At 41.1% G+C, this 20,359-nt stretch overlaps 1 protein-coding gene across 1 annotated transcript in view; it reads left to right on the forward strand.

Annotated features, from left to right (window-relative positions):
- si:dkey-22o22.2 (neural-cadherin) overlaps positions 1-20,359 on the forward strand; it is a 309,825-nt gene that overhangs the window by 170,398 nt on the left and 119,068 nt on the right. Inside the window, exon 5 of the mRNA XM_060922323.1 lies at positions 9,181-9,292. Coding sequence (XP_060778306.1) covers positions 9,181-9,292 — 112 coding nt within the window. The remainder of the gene's footprint in view (positions 1-9,180; positions 9,293-20,359) is intronic.

Genomic DNA, 20,359 nt, shown 5'->3' on the forward strand with positions numbered 1-20,359 from the left:
CTTTGTTCAAAGGTTTCCGTTGCAGTTTTGCACAAAATAGAACTGATTAATAAAAAGTAGAAAAAAAGTTCTGACAGGTGATGTTATGCAATTAAAGTTGGGTTTTCTCCTCTCGTGATAGTCATTCCAATTAAACATGCCGATGGATCTCCGAGACCTGATAAGTGTTGGAACGGTGATTTCGACTGCAGCCACCACAATAACTGTGGCTTAACTCTCTGGGGTCTGAGGGTATTTTCTGGCACTCTAATGATTTTGGCATGCTCTGATTTTGTTGTCAGTTTCAACAAATCTAAGCAGTATTTTGAAAGTCATATCCATTCCATCCATCCATCATCTGTAGCCGCTTATCCTGTGCAGGGTGTACACAGCTGCACAGGCAAGCTGGAGCCTATCCCAGCTGACTATGGGCGAAAGGCGGGGTACACCCTGGACAAGTCGCCAGGTCATCACAGGGCTGACACATAGACACAGACAACCATTCAGACTCACATTCACACCTACGGTCAATTTAGAATCACCAGTTAATCTAACCTGCATGTCTTTGGACTGTGGGGGAAACCGGAGCACCCAGAGGAAACCCACGTGGACACGGGGAGAACATGCAAACTCCACACAGAAAGGACCCCATTGGCCACTGGGCTCAAAGCCAGAACCTTCTTGCTGTGAGGCAACAGTGCTAACCACTACACCACTGTGTTGCCCTGTTTCTATTTCAGTTTTATGAAATATTGCTTGGTTGAATCGTCTGAAAAACCACATCATGTGAGCAGAACTTTTTGTGATGTTTGAGAGGTTTTTTTCTAAATTCATTACATTAATGACATTTAGCAGACACTCTTATCCAGAACAACGTACAACATACCCATAGCAGCCTGGGGAGCAGTTGTGGGTTAGGTGCCTTGCTCAAAGGCACTTCAACCATTCCTGCTGGTCCAGGGAATCAAACTGGTGACCTTTTGGTCCCAAAGCTGCTTTTCTAACCATTAGGTCATGGCTTCCCCCAGTTCTGTTACTCCCATTACTTCCATTCACATTTCCATTACTCATTTTTTAGTTCACAGTTTCAAATTGTGCATGAAACAGGTTAATGGAAACCCACCTACTGACATTTCTCTTCTTCTGCGCTGGTCCCTGATTCACTTGGCTAACTAGCCAAAAAGAGAATTGTCTGTGTGTATGGGCCTGTGTTGCCCATTTTCCACTGAGAAGATACTAGTGCGGAAGCTGGATATGGTTCAGGGAACCAGCCAGCCTGTTTTGGGACTGGCCTGCATTTCCAGTAGTGTAAATATCAGTACATAATCAGTCATGGCTGTTTCTTAATGCAGGGCATAAAAGTAATAACAACAACTGTTTTGGGTTTTTAAACTAGTTCTTCTTCTTAATTTGAGAACAATATGACGGAGATGGCAGATGTTTTTATTTATCTGTCTCAGAACTAGAACAGGACTTTACTAACAAATGGGAAAATTGCCCAAGCCAAAATTACATGCCAATCAAAGGATTTGAGAAAACAGTTTTCTAATATTACTTATACCACAGTGCTGTTTGAATCTTGATACTGATTGTTCAGAGGGCATTGATTAATTTTCTATAACAGTTATTTGCTGGCTGCAGGGTTTATATTAAAGCTCTTGACTTCATTCATCCATCCATTATCTGTAGCCACTTATCCTGTACAGGGTCGCAGGCAAGCTGGAGCCTATCCCAGCTGACTATGGGCAAGAGGTGGGGTACACCCTGGACAAGTCACCAGGTTATCGCAGGGCTGACACATAGAGACAAACAACCATTCACACCTACAGTCAATTTAGAGCCACCAATTAGCCTAACCTGCATGTTTTTGGACTGTGGGGGAAACCGGAGCACCCGGAGGAAACCCACACAGACACGGGGAGAACATCCACACAGAAAGGCCCTCGCCGGCTACTGGGCTCAAACCCAGGACCTTCTTGCTGTGAGGCGACAGTGCTAACCACTACACCACCGTGCTGCCAGCTCGTGACTTTTTATAACAAAAGTAATTACAAGCACTAAACCTGCAGACGTTCCACAGTACTAAATGTTGCTATGAACTGACAAAATGCACAACCTGCAATTCTTAAATAAATCAAATAAATTTGTTTATGTTAGCAAATTGTTGGGGTATAACAGTAATAAAACAAGTGCTGTTATAGAAAAAATTTTTAACTGTGAAGTGGTAACAGTAACTCAGGGCCACATCACACCACCCTGTCATTGATTCTATTGCTATAAGAGTCACTTTTACATTTCTAAAGAAACCATTTATGACTTAATTGTACAACCCCAAATCAGAAAAAGTTGGGATGATATAGGAAATGCAAATAAAAAAAGAAAGCAGTAATTTCTAAATGTACTTGTATTTCATTGCAGACAATATGAACCCCAAGATATTTCATGTTTTGTCTGGTCAACTTCATTTCATTTGTTAATATACATCCATTCCTGCATTTCAGTCCTGCAACACATACAAAACAAAGTTGGGACGAGGGCAATTTAGGGCTAATAATGAGGTAAAACAACTAAATGATGTGATTTGGAACATGTGATGTCAGCAGGTGATTGTAATCATGATTTGGTACAAAATCCAAGAAAAGCCTCGTCTTTGAGGAGCAAAGATGAGCCGAGGATCTCTAGCTTGTCAACAAATGAATGAGAAAATTATTGAAATTGTTTTTAAACAATGTTCTTCAAAGAAAGATAGGAAGGCATTTGGATATTTCACTCTCTGTGGTGCATATTATCTTTAGACGATTGAAGGAATCTGGAGGAATTTTGATACATAAAGAGCAAGAGCGCAAGCCTAAAGGCCAATTTATGCTGACAACCCAGTCCTCGCAGACGGCGTCGCAGATAGCGTCTGCGTAGCCCCCCCCCCCACCTTCGCAGACGCTCTGCGCGCACCTCCCAAAAATTGTGACCACCGCAGAAGCCTCGCAGACAAGAGGGCTCTGATTGGTCCACTCTACATCCGCTGTACACGCACTTCCGCTTCCCTACTTTCCCGGTTTGGTTTGTTTTCACGACCGCCATTTTTAAAAACACGAGCGAAGATGGAGCAGCACGAAGAGCGGTTGATCGAGGAAGTGAGGAAGTACGGACATCTATACGACTCCAGTTCTAGTCATTATAAGTAACCGGAGGATAAACACTCCACTAACCACACCCACCAACTACTCCTAGCGATTTCACGACTTCGCGCCCCCTTGCGTTGTGGCGGTGAATAACATCGCGCACGCCTATTACTCCCCGCTCAACGATAAATTACAACTGTCTGCGAAAAGCTATCTGCGAAAGCCTTGTTGCAAGAGCATGCAGAGGCCCTAAGCTGAACACCCGTGATCTCTGATCCCTCAGACGGCACTGCATCAAGAACCATCATTCATCTATAGCTGATATAACCACATGGGCTCAGGATTACTTTGGCAAACATTTGCCAAGCTCTACAATACAGAGTTACATCTACAAATACCAGTTAAAACTTTACTGTGCAGAAACTGTGTCCAGAAATGCTGTTGACTTCTCTGGGCTAAGAGGTATCGGATGGACCGTTACACAGTGGAAACGTATTATGGTCAGATGAATCAGTATTTCAGGTTTGTTTTTTGTTTTATTTTTTTGAAGAAATGGACACCATGTGCTCAAAACTAAAGACGAAAAAGACCATCCAGACTGTTACCAGCAACAAGTCCAAAAGCCAGGGTCGGTCATGGTATGGGGCTGTGTCAGTGCCCTTGGCAAAGGTAACTTAGACTTCTGTGATGGCAGCGTTAATGCAGAAAAGTACATTGAGATTTTGGAGCAACATATGCTGCCTTCAAGACAACATCTTTTCCAGGGACATTTCAACAAGACACTGCAAAACCACATTTTGCACACATTACAAAGGCGTGGCTGTGGAAGAAGAGGGTGTCTGTCCCGTCTGTTCCCAATAGAGAATGTGTGGTAAATTTTTAAATGAAAAATATGACCTCAATGACTCTGGACTATTGCACACCTTAAGACCTGTTTGCAGGAAGAATGGGACAAAATCGTGACTGTTCCACTCTCTCTTCCTTCAAAGCTAACTTGAAAACTTTTCTCTTTACCTCACACTATTCTTCCTAGTGTTTTATTTTTATTTTTTTATTTTTGTTGGTAACTCCTGTGTAAAGCGTCCTTGGGTTTGTGAAAGGCGCTATATAAATTGAACTTTATTATTATTATTATTATTATTAAAATAACACCTGAAACACTTCATCACTTGGTGTCTTCAATCCCTAAACATCTTATAAGTGTTGTGAGACGGAAAGGCAACATTAGACAGTGTTAAATGCTTTACTGTCCCAAAAATTTTTTTTAAATGTGTTGCAAGAATCAAAATTAAAATGTGTTTATAAAAACAATAAAATTCATGACGTAAAACATCAAAGAATGTGCTGTTGTATTGTTTTGAGTGTAATACAGGTCAACAGTTATTTACAAATAATTGTTTTCAGTTTTAATTTCAATTTCAACATACCGTCCCAACTTTTCTGATTTGGGGTTGTTGAATCATAACAAAGGTTTAGCATGTTCTACCGATGCTGAAGTAAGAATGTACTTGTAGCTGTAACTCAGTTTTGTTTTGATTTTTCATCATTGAGAATGGCATAGTTATAACTTTTGCTTAACCCTCCTCTTACCTTCAAAATTACTAACATCTTTTATCCTTGGGGTCAATTTGACCCCAGCAATTTAAACTTTAAAAAAATGATGAAAATTAAAATTGTTCCCCAAGTTTATTTGTCAGGTACTTTATGTTTGTTTGTTGACTACCCCTTTAAAGAAAACAACCTCCCCCCCCACCCCCCTTATACATCCAGAATACCTGTTACGCGACTATGGAAAAATATGCAGATCACCATAAAATCTCACTGATTGACTTAAAATTGGAAAGAGATATCATATCCAAGTCTTTCCAACTGTCCCCATACACGCACCTCCCCTCTAAATTTGTCATCTCAAGTATGTCCTTTTCAACTGATGGTGTTATGAAGAGCTCAAAATGCTGATTTTATGTCTTGGACATGGCTGACAGCGTATCTGATGGGGCCTGGAACCATTCTGATGACATTAGCAGCACTAAGCTGCTAATTGCCCTGTTGTTCAAGTGGGGAGACGGACCATAATAACTCTCCATTTTTGGAAGGTAGTGTGCTTGCTGGTGGTTGAGAGACAACAGGAGGGTCAACACTGAGGGTCTCATTCTCATCAGAGGAGGATGGCTCATAATCAGGGTCCTCCTCAACATCATCGTCTGTCTCAGACACATTTTCCTCGACGTCACTTTCATGGTCAAAGACATGTGACAACACCTCATTGACAGAAAACCTTTCCTTAGATGTAATTTTCAGTTGAGAGGGAGCAGAAAGAGAAAGCACACAGAGCACCAAGAGAAATGGTTTAGAAGGCTGCTGTGCAAGCTTTTATATGTTTGCTCCTCCTCTTTGTTGTGTGAAGTATCAATATTTTTTGCCGGGAACCATATTTTCCCGGCCCCACAGTGTGGGAAATATCAAATTTCTCACGAGAATGATGTTTTCCCCTCCCCCATGTCATGTGAACTATCGGTGGTTCTCGCACTGCTACAGTTATGGTTGTTAGGGCCCTAAAGCCTTTGAAGATGATAAAATTGCATGTTATAGTGACCTCAGTATCATCCAAAACAACTAAAACAAATGTGTGTAAAATTTTGATTTTTTTTAATGTTTTATACAGCTAAAACAGCCTGGGGTCAAATTGACCCCAAAGAACACCGATGCGTACAACATCTCATTATCTCTAGTTGCTTTATCCTTCTACAGGGTCGCAGGCAAGCTGGAGCCTATCCCAGCTGACTACGGGCGAAAGGCGGGGTACACCCTGGACAAGTCGCCAGGTCATCACAGGGCTGACACATAGACACAGACAACCATTCACACTCACATTCACACCTACGGTCAATTTAGAGTCACCAGTTAACCTAACCTGCATGTCTTTGGACTGTGGGGGAAACCGGAGCACCCGGAGGAAACCCACGCGGACACGGGGAGAACATGCAAACTCCGCACAGAAAGGCCCTCGCCGGCCACGGGGCTCGAACCCAGGACCTTCTTGCTGTGAGGCGACAGCGCTAACCACTACACCACCGTGCCGCCCCTGCGTACAACATGTGTACAGGAAATTGAAAACATATCATCATGTTAATTTTATGTTTACCCAGTTGTCCCCATTAAATTAGGAAAAGTCATTAAATATGAAGCAAAAAAAAAAAATGATGTCAATCATATATTTAGAGATGTTAAACATTGAATGGGGTCAAATTGACCCCAAAGATAATAGTAGGGTTAAACTGGATGGACGATTGATCTAAAGGCAACGTGGGGAACATCAAACAACATAGCACAGATTGCATTAGAACTGAGACACATAGCACATAATTCAAAGAAAATAATATCATTTTTGAACATAAACCAAATCAAATCTGGAGATTTTCAGAATTACCTTTGAATGATTTATGTTTGTTGATTATCTTGAACTTGTGTAGTCTGTATGATATAATCATTATCTGGTATTAATTACCTGGTAGAATTAGGATGCATGACGTAAAAGTTGAAAGGTGTTGAACAGGGCTATATGACGTCCGCACCATCTGTTTACAAGCCTCTTCTCTCTCGCTCTGTGGTTGTGTCTGATTGCTGTCCAGTAGACAGAGAGTATCAGTGCCCTCTTAGTGAGACATAAATATTTAACAGAGATCTCACTCCGACTGAGGCTCTTAATCTGGTTTAAACACTCACAGCTCTTATTAGCAGTAATAGCTCTTCTGCAAGCACAGAGCAGAGGACTAGAGTCACTAGAGACAGACAAGAAGCAACAGTGTAGGAAGTGTAACTGCAGTGGTCAACTGTGTGTGTGTGTGTGTGTGTGTGTGTGTGTGTGTGTGTGTGCGCGCTCATGCTTTTATATCTTGGTGCAGGTCATGTATCCCCACAAGGCTAGTAATGTCTGACAGTTATGACCTTGCGGGGACAGCAGGTTTTTTATGCTGTGCCACTCGGTGGTGAAGGCATTATGTTTTCAGGTTATCCGTGCATCTGGCCGAGCTTCTTGTTAGTGTGATATCTCAATAATTCCTTAAATAATTTCCTTTAATAAATTTAAATGCACTTTAAGGGTATTTTAGGCATACAAAATAGTGGCAAGATTTGTTGGCGTGGAATTTTTAATTAGATAAGTGGAAGCATGACTATCACACTCTTCCATATCTCTCTCTCTCTCGCTCTCTTTCTCTCTCTGATATGCACTCCTCTCAATACTTTTATATTTGGATATTATATTTCTCTTTCACATTTTCCCTTCTAACCCTTCCCTTCATTGCTCACACTTCTCTTTCTCTTTTAATATCTCTATCATTTCTGTCTCTGTTTTGGTCTGCTTTTTAGCTCATCCGGCCGTAGGCATCATCCATCTGTTGTCCATCGTCATCCATCCACGATTTAGAAAAATTGCTACTCCTACAGGATTGATCAGATTTCAATCACACTCGCACACAATGTTCCCCAGCTGGGTGTGTATAAAACTTGTCAAGATTGTGGCGCCACCTTTACAATTTTATGGCCGTCTGAAATTTTTGGGTGACTCTTCACATTAAATGCTACTCTTCGTAAACTGCTGGGATGTTTTCACTGAAACTCACCCAGAAGACTCTAAAGACATACAGTATACCAACAAGAGTTGCTCACCAGCTGGCACCACCTACTGTACCTTGGATGCGGCTACAGTGGGGCCACGTGCAATTTCACAAAAATCGCTACTCCTCCTGCAGGAGTAATCAGATTTTGATCAAACTCATATGGAATGTTCCCCAGGTTGGTATGTTTAGAAGTTAGAAAGACAGTGGCACCAGCTGTCATATTTAACATTTTATGGCCGTTTGAAATTTTTGGATGACTTGTCACACCAAACACTACTGTTCGTAAACTGCTAGGATGTTTTCACTGAAGTTCAACCAGAAGACTCTAAAGACATATTCCAACAATAGTTTTTCACCAGGCGGCGCCATCTGCCATGAATGCGGCTACACAGGGGTCATATGCAATTTCACAAAAATCGCTACTCCTCCCACAGGATTGATCGGATTTCAAACTCACACAACAACAGTGGCCGGTATGAGCTACAGCCTCGTTGAGGCTATTTTTTTGAGGCAGTTGTCAACAGTCATCCTTTCAGTGTTAAAGAATCACCATTTAAACTCAACTAAGTGCTAGGTTCCATGCACATGGACTTGCATTTAGAAAATATACAATGGTCTCAATTATAGAGCATCAAGAGCATCTTTAATATTCAGTCTTTCATTGTTTTTAAATGATTTCCTTTACACTCATCTTCAGTTATTTCATTTGAAAGGCATTTCGTACCTTCTTTCCACCAAAGGGAAATCTGTGCTTGTTTTGATCTAGTGGCAGTACCCAAAATATGGTGGTGCATATCACAGATGAGAATGGCTTGGGGGAAGCCATGGCCAAATGGTTAGAGAAAGAGCTTTGGGACCAAAAGGTTGGTGGTTTGATTCCCTGAACCAGCAGGACTGGCTCAAGTGCCCTTGAGCAAGATGCCTAACCCCCAACTGCTCTGGCAAGAGTGGTGGTGTACCTTGTGTCTGATTAGCCAGAGAAAAACTGATAATGTGATTATCAGTTTGGGCAAGAACCTGGCCATAACTAACTAAAAGTGCCAGGTTGGGGCTGGTTCACCTTGCAAACCTTCTAAGAAAGCCACCATAAAGCCATGGCATTACATCACTGTGTATGTCTGTATATGTCTTTACTTTCCCAGCAACATTAGCTCCAAGCACAACAACATATAATGGATTAGGCACTAGCTCTGGTTTTTCAAAAAAAATGGTGGTTACAAAGTTTGAATTGGTCTTGTTCGTCATGATAATTCCACCCCCCAGTCCCTGACATAAGCAGTTGTTGGTTTTTGACGAGCAAAGTGTTGGTGCCACTCTCAAACCAGTTTTCCTGGCCGAGAGCTGGTTCTTTGGCTGTCAAAACTAGAAGATCTGGTTCGAGATTAGGCACTGGCTCTAAACCAGCCCTCGAACTGCCTTGGTGAAACAGGGTAACGGTTTCTGTGGTTCTGTCCCTACAGGTGGTGGTGCATATCACAGATGAAAATGACTGCACTCCAGAGTTCATGCATTCCATCTACAGCCGAGACAATATTCCAGAGACAACGCCACCGGGAACGTCTTTACTGCAGGGTGAGTGAAGGACACAAAGAAATGTGTACATTCTCCACAGATCACTTCATCAAAAGATAGCATTTGCTCAATGTCATTTTGTTTCAAGTCAAAAACTTTGCGTAAGTGTTGTTTGTACAGACTTCCAGTGGCATGTCATTTACAGCAAGGCACGAAAATAGACTCAAAGCACAGATTTTCTCTTTTGTACATGCTACTATGATCTAGAACACTATGGTAATGTTAACATTATATTTGTATAATAAAGCAGACTAGTGAAGGAAACACCATGCTCTATGTTTGCGATGTTTCTGTAGTTTTGTGACATGTGGAAATGCCCTAGCCACTACCTGTGTCATTTCTGTTATTGTATGGAATGCTCACTGGTTAGGCAAAACATAAAATTATCCAGGAACCTGTGGTTCTCCTTCACCCTCAATGGACACACATGTTGCTTGTCTCTATATACATGTTTCTCCTGTAGTGTGCGGCAGGAACACTGCTTGTGGGTGTGAGCATGCTTAACACAGCCCTGTAATTAAGAAAAAAACCTCATTACACCTCATGGCTCTACATGTAGGGCAGTAAATATAACACAATCAAAGGTTCACGGTGAGGAGTTTCATCTGAAGCACTTCACTTGCTTTTCTTCACAAAAATACAAGCAGAAATACTGAACATGACTCTTCAGTTAAACTCTTTCACATGAAAAACACATTGTAAATTAAAATAAATAAATATAACAAAGTAGGGTATAGATATAATAAAATCTTATTGTGGCTACTGTAGTTAACTAGGTGCACGTTATCAGTAATCAGTAGTCGCATGCTAGTATAAAACTGAAAAAAGATATAGGATCTGTAGTAAAATCATAGAATGTCGACACAGGACCGTTGTTCCTATGTGTCTTTTCAGGGTGTGTTCTGTGGCTGTATTTACACTGCAGGTCTTGATGCCCAGTTCCAATTTTTTTGTCTATATCCGTTTTTTTCACCGCCTGCTTACATCTACTTTTAAAATTAACTCATATCCGGTACCTGTATTTACATTCAGGTTACACTTTGCATACAAGAGGGCTTTATTACTGAAATTAAAGTAGCCCTAAACAACCAGTCGACACCGCAATGGACAAACAAATGAACAAAATCATACAAGCTACTACTTTCTGAAGCATCTTCACAGGTTCTAAAAAAATCGTCGGTATTTTAAAGGCTCTGACTGCAAAGTTGAATTCTGGGCAAAATGTTTTGTTGCTGTTGGAGTTTCGAGATGTTTCGCTGCTGCACACACCGTGTATCCTATGTGTAAATGTTTTGCCGAGATAAAATGCGTCCCACATTTTATGATTCCAGAGATCGCTGAAACAAGTGAGCAACAATATCACGTGACCACCGTGGGGTGTGTTTGACCTACTTTTAATCAAAACAAGTCGGCACGGACAAACATGGCAGACTTCGCTCTCCCGTGAGCTAAAAGCCAGCGGAAAAGAAAAGGCCTGCTTAATGAGTGCAACTGCAAGATAGAGCAAGGTTAGATGATGTGTCATTTTTCTGGACAGATAACAAAATCATTCTAGCTAGCGTTTAGCTATCTTAGCCTTAGAATGTATGGGTTTGACTCCACGGTAGAGAGTATGAGATAAAACTTTATTAATCCCGAGGGAAATTCTTGTGCCAGAAGTCGCTCCATAACAATACAGTATACAACAATACAAGCTGGAGGGGAAAAAAAAAACTACGTAATAAGAACTGTGCAAGAAATAAATGTCTAAAAAACAGTGCCTAATAGAACAACAGTAGAAATACAGTAAGTTACATAAGTGGCTAAACTAAAAACTAAGATGGAAATAGAAAAAGCAAAAACCAGTGCCTCGATGGTTAGCATTCTAACAGTAGAAATACAACCCCGATTCCAAAAAAGTTGGGACAAAGTACAAATTGTAAATAAAAACGGAATGCAATAATTTACAAATCTCAAAAACTGATATTGTATTCACAATAGAACATAGACAACATATCAAATGTCGAAAGTGAGACATTTTGAAATTTCATGCCAAATATTGGCTCATTTGAAATTTCATGACAGCAACACATCTCAAAAAAGTTGGGACAGGGGCAAGAAGAGGCTGGAAAAGTTAAAGGTACAAAAAAAGGAACAGCTGGAGGACCAAATTGCAACTCATTAGGTCAATTGGCAATAGGTCATTAACATGACTGCGTATAAAAAGAGCATCTTGGAGTGGCAGCGGCTCTCAGAAGTAAAGATGGGAAGAGGATCACCAATCCCCCTAATTCTGCGCCGACAAATAGTGGAGCAATATCAGAAAGGAGTTCGACAGTGTAAAATTGCAAAGCGTTTGAACATATCATCATGTACAGTGCATAATATCATCAAAAGATTCAGAGAATCTGGAAGAATCTCTGTGCGTAAGGGTCAAGGCTGGAAAACCATACTGGGTGCCCGTGATCTTCGGGCCCTTAGACGGCACTGCATCACATACAGGCATGCTTCTGTATTGGAAATCACAAAATGGGCTCAGGAATACTTCCAGAGAACATTATCTGTGAACACAATTCACCGTGCCATCCGCCGTTGCGAGCTAAAACTCTATAGTTCAAAGAAGAAGCCGTATCTAAACATGATCCAGAAGCGCAGACGTCTTCTCTGGGCCAAGACTCATTTAAAATGGACTGTGGCAAAGTGGAAAACTGTTCTGTAGTCAGACGAATCAAAATTTGAAGTTCTTTATGGAAATCAGGGACGCCGTGTCATTCGGACTAAAGAGGAGAAGGACGACCCAAGTTGTTATCAGCGCTCAGTTCAGAAGCCTGCATCTCTGATGGTATGGGGTTGCATTAGTGCGTGTGGCATGGGCAGCTTACACATCTGGAAAGACACCATCAATGCTGAAAGGTATATCCAGGTTCTAGAGCAACATATGCTCCCATCCAGACGACGTCTCTTTCAGGGAAGACCTTGCATTTTCCAACATGACAATGCCAAACCACATACTGCATCAATTACAGCATCATGGCTGCGTAGAAGAAGGGTCCGGGTACTGAACTGGCCAGCCTGCAGTCCAGATCTTTCACCCACAGAAAACATTTGGCGCATCATAAAACGGAAGATATGACAAAAAAAGACCTAAGACAGTTGAGCAACTAGAATCCTACATTAGACAAGAATGGGTTAACATTCCTATCCCTAAACTTGAGCAACTTGTCTCCTCAGTCCCCAGACGTATACAGACTGTTGTAAAGAGAAAAGGGGATGTCTCACAGTGGTAAACATGGCCTTGTCCCAACTTTTTTGAGATGTGTTGTTGTCATGAAATTTAAAATCACCTAATTTTTCTCTTTAAATGATACATTTTCTCAGTTTAAACATTTGATATGTCATCTGTGTTCTATTCTGAATAAAATATGGAATTTTGAAACTTCCACATCATTGCATTCTGTTTTTATTTACAAGTTGTACTTTGTCCCAACTTTTTTGGAATCGGGGTTGTATGTAAGAAGTTATGCAAGAAACTAACCTAATGGTGAAAGGAAATACTGCACATATGTTGGGAAAACAATATTGCACATGATACGTATAGGTATTATTATGGAGTTATTAGTATGGAGTTCTATACCTAATGTTTTAATCTTACAGAGAAAGAAATGATAACACAAAAGCAGGAACAGAGAAGAGGTATATTCGCTTTTTGTTTCACGGATCTATTCGCGAATGTCAACCACAAATTACATTCCTGCGACTCAAAACTCTCTGAGGTCGATGCAAAGTCGCAATGTTTTCCACGCATCGCCATCTTGGTGTGATGCAGTTCTATCATTGTAAGATATGATAAGATAAAACTTTATTAATCCCGTGGGAAATTCTTGTGCCAGAAGTCGCTAATAACTAATTATGCGATGCTAAGTAGTTAAAGCGCCTCGTTTCAGCTGTTTCTGTAGGGCCATACTGTTTACCTCAAGAGGGAGGATATTCGGTCCCAAAACGGAGGAGAGCGACTCTCCGCACATCAAAATGATCACATTTCGTCCGCATGATATTGTTCTTGCGGGACATAGGAAAATGCCATGCACAATTTTAAAAAAATGGAAAATGGAAAATTTCAGATGACTTTGCAGTCAGTACCTTTAAGACAGAAGAAAGAGGAGACTTTATTGCAGCCTGGGCGTATACAGCAATGATCACTGCTGCGTCGGTTCAGAGGGTTGTGTGGATGCCGGAAAGGACTCAAGATGTACTGAGTGCTGCTCACTTACCTGTATCGTAATAAAGCTCCTTTATAAGCTAAGGTTAGTGAATGACATGTTTAAAATGAGCATTTAAAGCCTCACTCTCCCATTATGGCTGAAATGTCTTCATAAACGGATTTGTTTCCGTACAAACCCTTTGTTTTGGCCTGCACCAACTCTTCACCCCAAAGTAACATTATATGTCATTAAAATGTGTCAGTTGCATTGGCAGATATCTGAATAATATTGGATTTATTTCTACATTATGAATGAGGTCTGAAATGAAACTGAGAATATCTGATTCCATGTGATTTTCTTCTGTTTACATGTTCTATTACATAATATGTACAATTCAATCTGTGTCACATGGGAGCAAAACATCGGAACTGGCTCACTTTTACCAGGCAGTGTAAGCGCAGCCTAAAAGTATTCTAAATAAGTTACTTTATCATATGACCCATACGGACCTGCGCACGCACTTTTAATAAAACCATTGGGAAAAGTCATGTGACTGAGCAGATACGGATTTTTGAATCCGGTCTAGAAAAAGCCGTATGCGGCCCCAGACCTGTTTTCCTCGCTTCCGCTGTTTTCATTTTGCTCTGAATTGTTACTTTGAAAAATGAGCGACACAACTGAGTACAGTGAAAGTGAATTTTATTAAATCGTTTTCATTTTGAGAGAACAGTTGTTTTTATAGAATTCAAACTGTTATTTCAAACTTGTGCAAAGGTGGTTCAGCATATAAATGGTTTGTTGTCAATCAAATTGATTGGGTTATTTTTCACACACTGTTGTTCATTGTTTTCCACTGTGTATATTAGTTAAAAAAGGTCATATGATAAAATGCCTATTGACTGAATTAGGTCGGGCTGGATGGGAAATATTTGGCTTTTGGTCATTTGTATGGACCGAGCGCCGAGAGGTCTGTATGGCATGACCTCAAGCCAAATATTTTCCCATCCAGCCCTCCCACTCAGTCAATAAGTACATATTATTTACTACATGGGGATACGTTACTGACACAGGAGAAGTCTATGGGGGACATTGGGTCATTGGGTTGAGGCCCATCTTGCACAATAAAAAAAAATAAAATAAAAAATAAATAAATAATAATAATAATCATCATCATCATCATCAAAAGTAGGTTAATTTGTCCTTTAAATATTTAAATTCTTAACCCATCTGAAATTGCAACCATGGTACTTAATTGAGAGTTTTAAAGGAACAGTCCACCGTACTTCCATAATGAAATATGCTCTTATCTGAATTGAGACGAGCTGCTCCGTACCTCTCCGAGCTTTGCGCGACCTCCCAGTCAGTCAGACGCAGTCAGACGTGCTGTCACTCCTGTTAGCAACGTAGCTAGGCTCAGCATGGCCAACGGTATTTTTTGGGGCTGTAGTTAGATGCGGCGCTCAGATATCAATGCGCTGTCGAAGCGTGCAGAAGGTGTTAGTACGCCTGTCATTATAGTGCGGACTTTCCATAGCATAGAAAATCGCTACGTTTCAATTTGTGTAACTGAACTTGTTTCATATCACTGGTCATATAAACCTATGTAAACAGGAAAAATGCGGAAGAGTTTGGTCGCATCTAACTACAGCCCCAAAAAATACCGTTGGCCATGTTGAGCCTAGCTACATTGCTAACAGGAGTGACAGCGCGTCTGACTGCGTCTGACTGACTGGGAGGTCACGCAAAGCTCGGAGAGGTACGGAGCAGCTCGTCTCAATTCAGATAAGAGCATATTTCATTATGGAAGTACGGTGGACTGTTCCTTTAATAGTCTGTTTTTGTAATGATACTGCAAATTAAAGGAGAACTGAAGTCATTTTTAAACTTGCTTTATTTCTTAATTAACATGTTATTCAATTATGTTTCCTGTTTTAGTAACCTTGTATCGTGACTCGTATTGGCAACTAATTGCAATTAAATATTATACTTATCGGCCTATTCAGTTTTTAGCCATGGTGAATTTAGTTCGTTTGGTCCACGGCAGGCGTCGCTTATCTGCGCAATCTTCACGAGACTTGTGCGAGACTTCAAAACGTGAAGTGTCAACCAGGTGTCAGTGCCGCCATTTTGAAAACTGTTTTCCAAACGAAATATTGCACAAAAACGAGTTTAAATGACGATTACTGGCTACTTTTTTCAAATTTTCCTGATTGCTATCAAAACAAACAAAACTTCCGGCTTGATTACGTCAGCATTCGAAGGAGGGCGTGCGCGTCTTTTGACAACGTTGGCAGAAGTCAGTCACTTTGATTTCCGCTGTACGTTTTACTTCCGTCCTACGATGTCTCATACAGGTCTCAACGAATCTTGTTTCTGGCCATTGCTTTGACATATGGACTGATATATACATAGCACATTTCAACACTCATAACTTGCTATAGCAGTGACAAAATAGCTGTCAGAAATGCATTCCGATATTTAATAAAATGAGATAAATAGAATTTTGATGATAAAAAAAATTTGCTTTCAGTTCTCCTTTAATATATTACTTCATCCCTCTTTGTTCACAGCACTTGATCCCATTTTTAGCCCAAGTCAGCACCCATGGTTATTAAATATATTTCAGAACATGTATTCAGTCCTAAATACTTTTTTGGAGTATTCTGCCCTTCACTGGTAAACGACCCAGGTTGTTGATCATGCTCATTAGAGTGGGACAAATTAGAGGAGATGAGAGGAGGAGGATGTGGACAGAGTCAGAGAAGATTGTGAGCTCTGCTAAATACTGACGCTAATGGTGGAGGCCTGCACAATGATCCTATCACTGTAATGGACAGTGTTTCAGGGATTCGGAAAAATGGATGCTGGATTTGATGAAGAAGGATAGAGGACCCAGGAGACGCATTAGACATTAAATACATGTCGACACAAACGTAAATGCAGGGAAATGGGCATAAAAAGGATGCACGAGGATATGAATGAAAGATGTGTGTGTATGTTGGGGAATGTGTGTACACAATAATCAACTCTCTGTGTACACATCAGTAGTGACTGGATTAACGTTCTTATCTCTGATGGTTATCTGAGTATTAAGTATTTGGTAAAAAGCTTTGAGGCCAGCCGTCAGGAGACCGAGAGACTGCTTTGATATCCAGACCTTAGAATGTCAACTAAGGCGGCACGGTGGTGTAGTGGTTAGCGCTGTCGCCTCACAGCAAGAAGGTCCGGGTTCAAGCCCCGTGGCCGGCAAAGACCTTTCTGTGCGGAGTTTGCATGTTCTCCCCGTGTCCGCGTGGGTTTCCTCCGGGTGCTCCGGTTTCCCCCATAGTCCAAAGACATGCAGGTTAGGTTAACTGGTGACTCTAAATTGACCGTAGGTGTGAATGTGAATGGTTGTCTGTGTCTATGTGTCAGCCCTGTGATGACCTGGCGACTTGTCCAGGGTGTACCCCGCCTTTCGCCCGTAGTCAGCTGGGATAGGCTCTAGCTTGCCTGCGACCCTGTAGAACAGGATAAAGCGGCTACAGATAATGAGATGAGATGAGAATGTCAACTATTTTGTGTCTACTGCCTCGTAGAATTAAAAAATAAATAAATAAATAAATAAATAATAAATGAATCCTGATGATTAATGATCTTTAATTCTGCTCCAGACAGAATAAGCCTCGCAAACAAAGTGAGGCGTAGGAGTTAAAAAGTATACATGTCTCGTGAAGCAGATGCACACATACCGTACACATCCGGAATGCCAGACGCATTTATGAAATTCAATTACGTTCACATATTGCCATGCAGAGCAGAAACATTGCTTCTTTTTTAGCTATTGCACTTGCTCTACTCCGTATACAAACAGAACGAACCCTGCCTCTGATTCGGCTGACGTCTTCTTTTTTTGTTGCAGCTTTGGGAACAACTTTATGTGCTGTGTGTTTTTTTTTAACTCTCTCTCTCTCAACACTGAGGGAGCAGCGGATTCACATAAACAGCAGACGGAACTGGTATTTGCTTATCGAAATGTGTTCTGTTGTGTGGAAAAAAGCACAAGCACAGAGCACTCACTGACTGCACAGAACGGCTGAGCAGAAGGGATTGAAGATTATTGTTGTTGTTTACCTTAAATTGGGATTATTCTGTAAATTGGGTGTGGGCTTTTAATAGGAGCTAACAGCAAGAGAAGTGCAAGACGCTCCAATTATCGCATGAAAACTTTCCTGGTGAGGATTTAGCATAACATCAAACTGACGCGTTTAAATTATCCAGAGCTGTGAACCCAGGTCCTCACACACATGGATTAAAAATGGAAATAGCAGCCTGAAGAGATTTGATATCAGGCTTTGTGTTTTAATGAACTGTCTGTTTGAATCCTGTTCCTGAACCAAACTCTTTCTGTCCACAACCAGTGTGCATGGAGAGAAATGGTGAGAAAACACTGCAAATTATATGAGTGTGTGTGTGTTGCCACAGCTGTAGGCACGCAGCTCACTATTTGCCTTGGAGATTAGAGGGTCTTCATCTGCCGCTACCAAATGAGTGTGCTGGCAGGATGCAGTGACAGCTTGCCCGAGGTAGAATGATGCAGGACTCTGCCGCTGGCTCATTGCCTAATGATTGCAAAGCCTTCTTCGAATTTTACTTTTGATCTGCGCCAGTCAACAGCCTCTTTCTCGCCCGCTACTGACAGATGGGCTCTTAAATTTATCAAATAAAGAATTGGCCCTTGCGACATAGTTTTAATTAATATCGACTCTTTTAACATGAGAGTACTTAATTAAAAGAGATTGTACAAAGCCAACAGACCACAGCCGCAAAATGAGGATCCTTTGGCTCAGGAAAGATCAGAGAAACTCACATACATATGTGCAGGGACTTTCAGAACGAGTTTCACTATTTTAAAAATATTCAAATTTTTATAATATTTACATATTCAAATGCAAAAAAAAACCCTTATTCTGAATCTCAAGCAGGCGTACAGTCCACTATCTACATCCTACAATGATATTAACCTATACCCTTTGTACTGAGAATATATAATTACTGAGGAGTTATTCTGGATTTGGATAACCTGGGAAGTAAAAAAAAAAAAAAATCTTGTGTGAACGCACATTGAAGATGGTGGATTTCGATGTGGCTAGAATAGGAAATAAGAAACATAAACTCAAACTACAGTTGTATATGCAACATGATTCACTCAAGGCAGGGTAGGCAGTTTATTTTAGAAGCTTTTTTTTTTTTAGTATTTCTTGAAATTCTGTTTACATCCTGACAGCACTGAATAAATAAAATGCTCTGACAATAAAAAGAAAAAATAGATCTGTCATCTCTGGCAGTTGCAGCGCTGTGAAAAGCCTGTCCAATCATTTCATTCGGACAGAATTGCCTACCTACCTGCCTACCTGTGCGCACTCTACCCGTGCACTCATTGTGCGTGACCAGAGTCTTCCACAAGATGAGGCAGACATATTGCAGATATATTGGTAAAGCTAGCGGACTAGTCGACAGCTGTGAGTATGAACAATAACCATGTTCATTGTTTACATTCATCGGTGTTTTCTTACATGTGAATTGGACAACGATGCCCCACACACACACGCTGTCTCTCGTGGACTTGTCCTTCAAGAGAAATCAGGCAGTTTGCATTCATGTGTTTTGGAGGAGTGGCTTTGGAGCGAGGGTTGAGGGAGGGGGGTAGGATTTTTCACTTGGATACTATCAAAATCTAGTTTGTTCTTGTTGGTTTCTCCAAAATTACCTACTCTGCCTTTAATACAGTGCTGTAGTCGAGTCACTAAACCTTGAGTCTGAGTCCAGTCTCGAGTCCCCAGTGTTCAAGTCCGAGTCAAGTCCAAGTCATTAAAAAATTTTTTGAGTCGAGTCCATATTTGATCTGAGTCTAGTCTGAGAACAAGACTCCAACGTAAAATTGATTTACAATTTGTACTTTGTCCCAACTTTTTTGGAATCGGGGTTGTAAGATAATGACAATAGTGTGTAAACCTTCATCAAGGTAAACAGTGGATACTTTGAAGAATCTACAATCTCATCTCATCTCATTATCTCTAGCCGCTTTATCCTTCTACAGGGTCGCAGGCAAGCTGGAGCCTATCCCAGCTGACTACGGGCGAAAGGCGGGGTACACCCTGGACAAGTCGCCAGGTCATCACAGGGCTGACACATAGACACAGACAACCATTCACACTCACATTCACACCTACGGTCAATTTAGAGTCACCAGTTAACCTAACCTGCATGTCTTTGGACTGTGGGGGAAACCGGAGCACCCGGAGGAAACCCATGCGGACACGGGGAGAACATGCAAACTCCACACAGAAAGGCCCCCGCCGGCCCCGGGGCTCGAACCCAGGACCTTCTTGCTGTGAGGTGACAGCGCTAACCACTACACCACCATGCCGCCCAGAATCTACAATATAAAACATATTTCATTTTTTAACATAATTCCATATATGTTCCATATGTTATTTCACAGTTTTAATGTATTTAGTATTGTTCTAAACCAGTGCTGTAGTTGAGTCACTAAACCTCGAGTCTGAGTCCAGTCTCAAGTCCCCAGTGTTCAAGTCCAAGTCATTAAAAAATTTTTCGAGTCGAGTCCATATTGATCCAAGTCAATTCCGACAACAACACTACAACTGCACCATTTGACGATAGCTGTTTTAGCGCCATTAACATTAGTTTGTTCCTGAACATTACGTATGAACAGGTGAATATGCATTCTCTTTGTCAGGGAGTGCGAAGTATTCTGTCAGAGATGGTTGGGAGATGGATGTAAGTGCAGAAGGTGTGTTTGTTAATACAAGTGAAGAGGGCAAACAATCCAGAACTGCAAGCAAACTCGTAAAACAGTCAGTGCGTTTACATGCACATCCAA

The sequence above is a fragment of the Neoarius graeffei genome, chromosome 5 (assembly GCF_027579695.1).
Source record: "Neoarius graeffei isolate fNeoGra1 chromosome 5, fNeoGra1.pri, whole genome shotgun sequence".
Taxonomy (NCBI): Eukaryota; Metazoa; Chordata; class Actinopteri; order Siluriformes; family Ariidae; genus Neoarius; species Neoarius graeffei.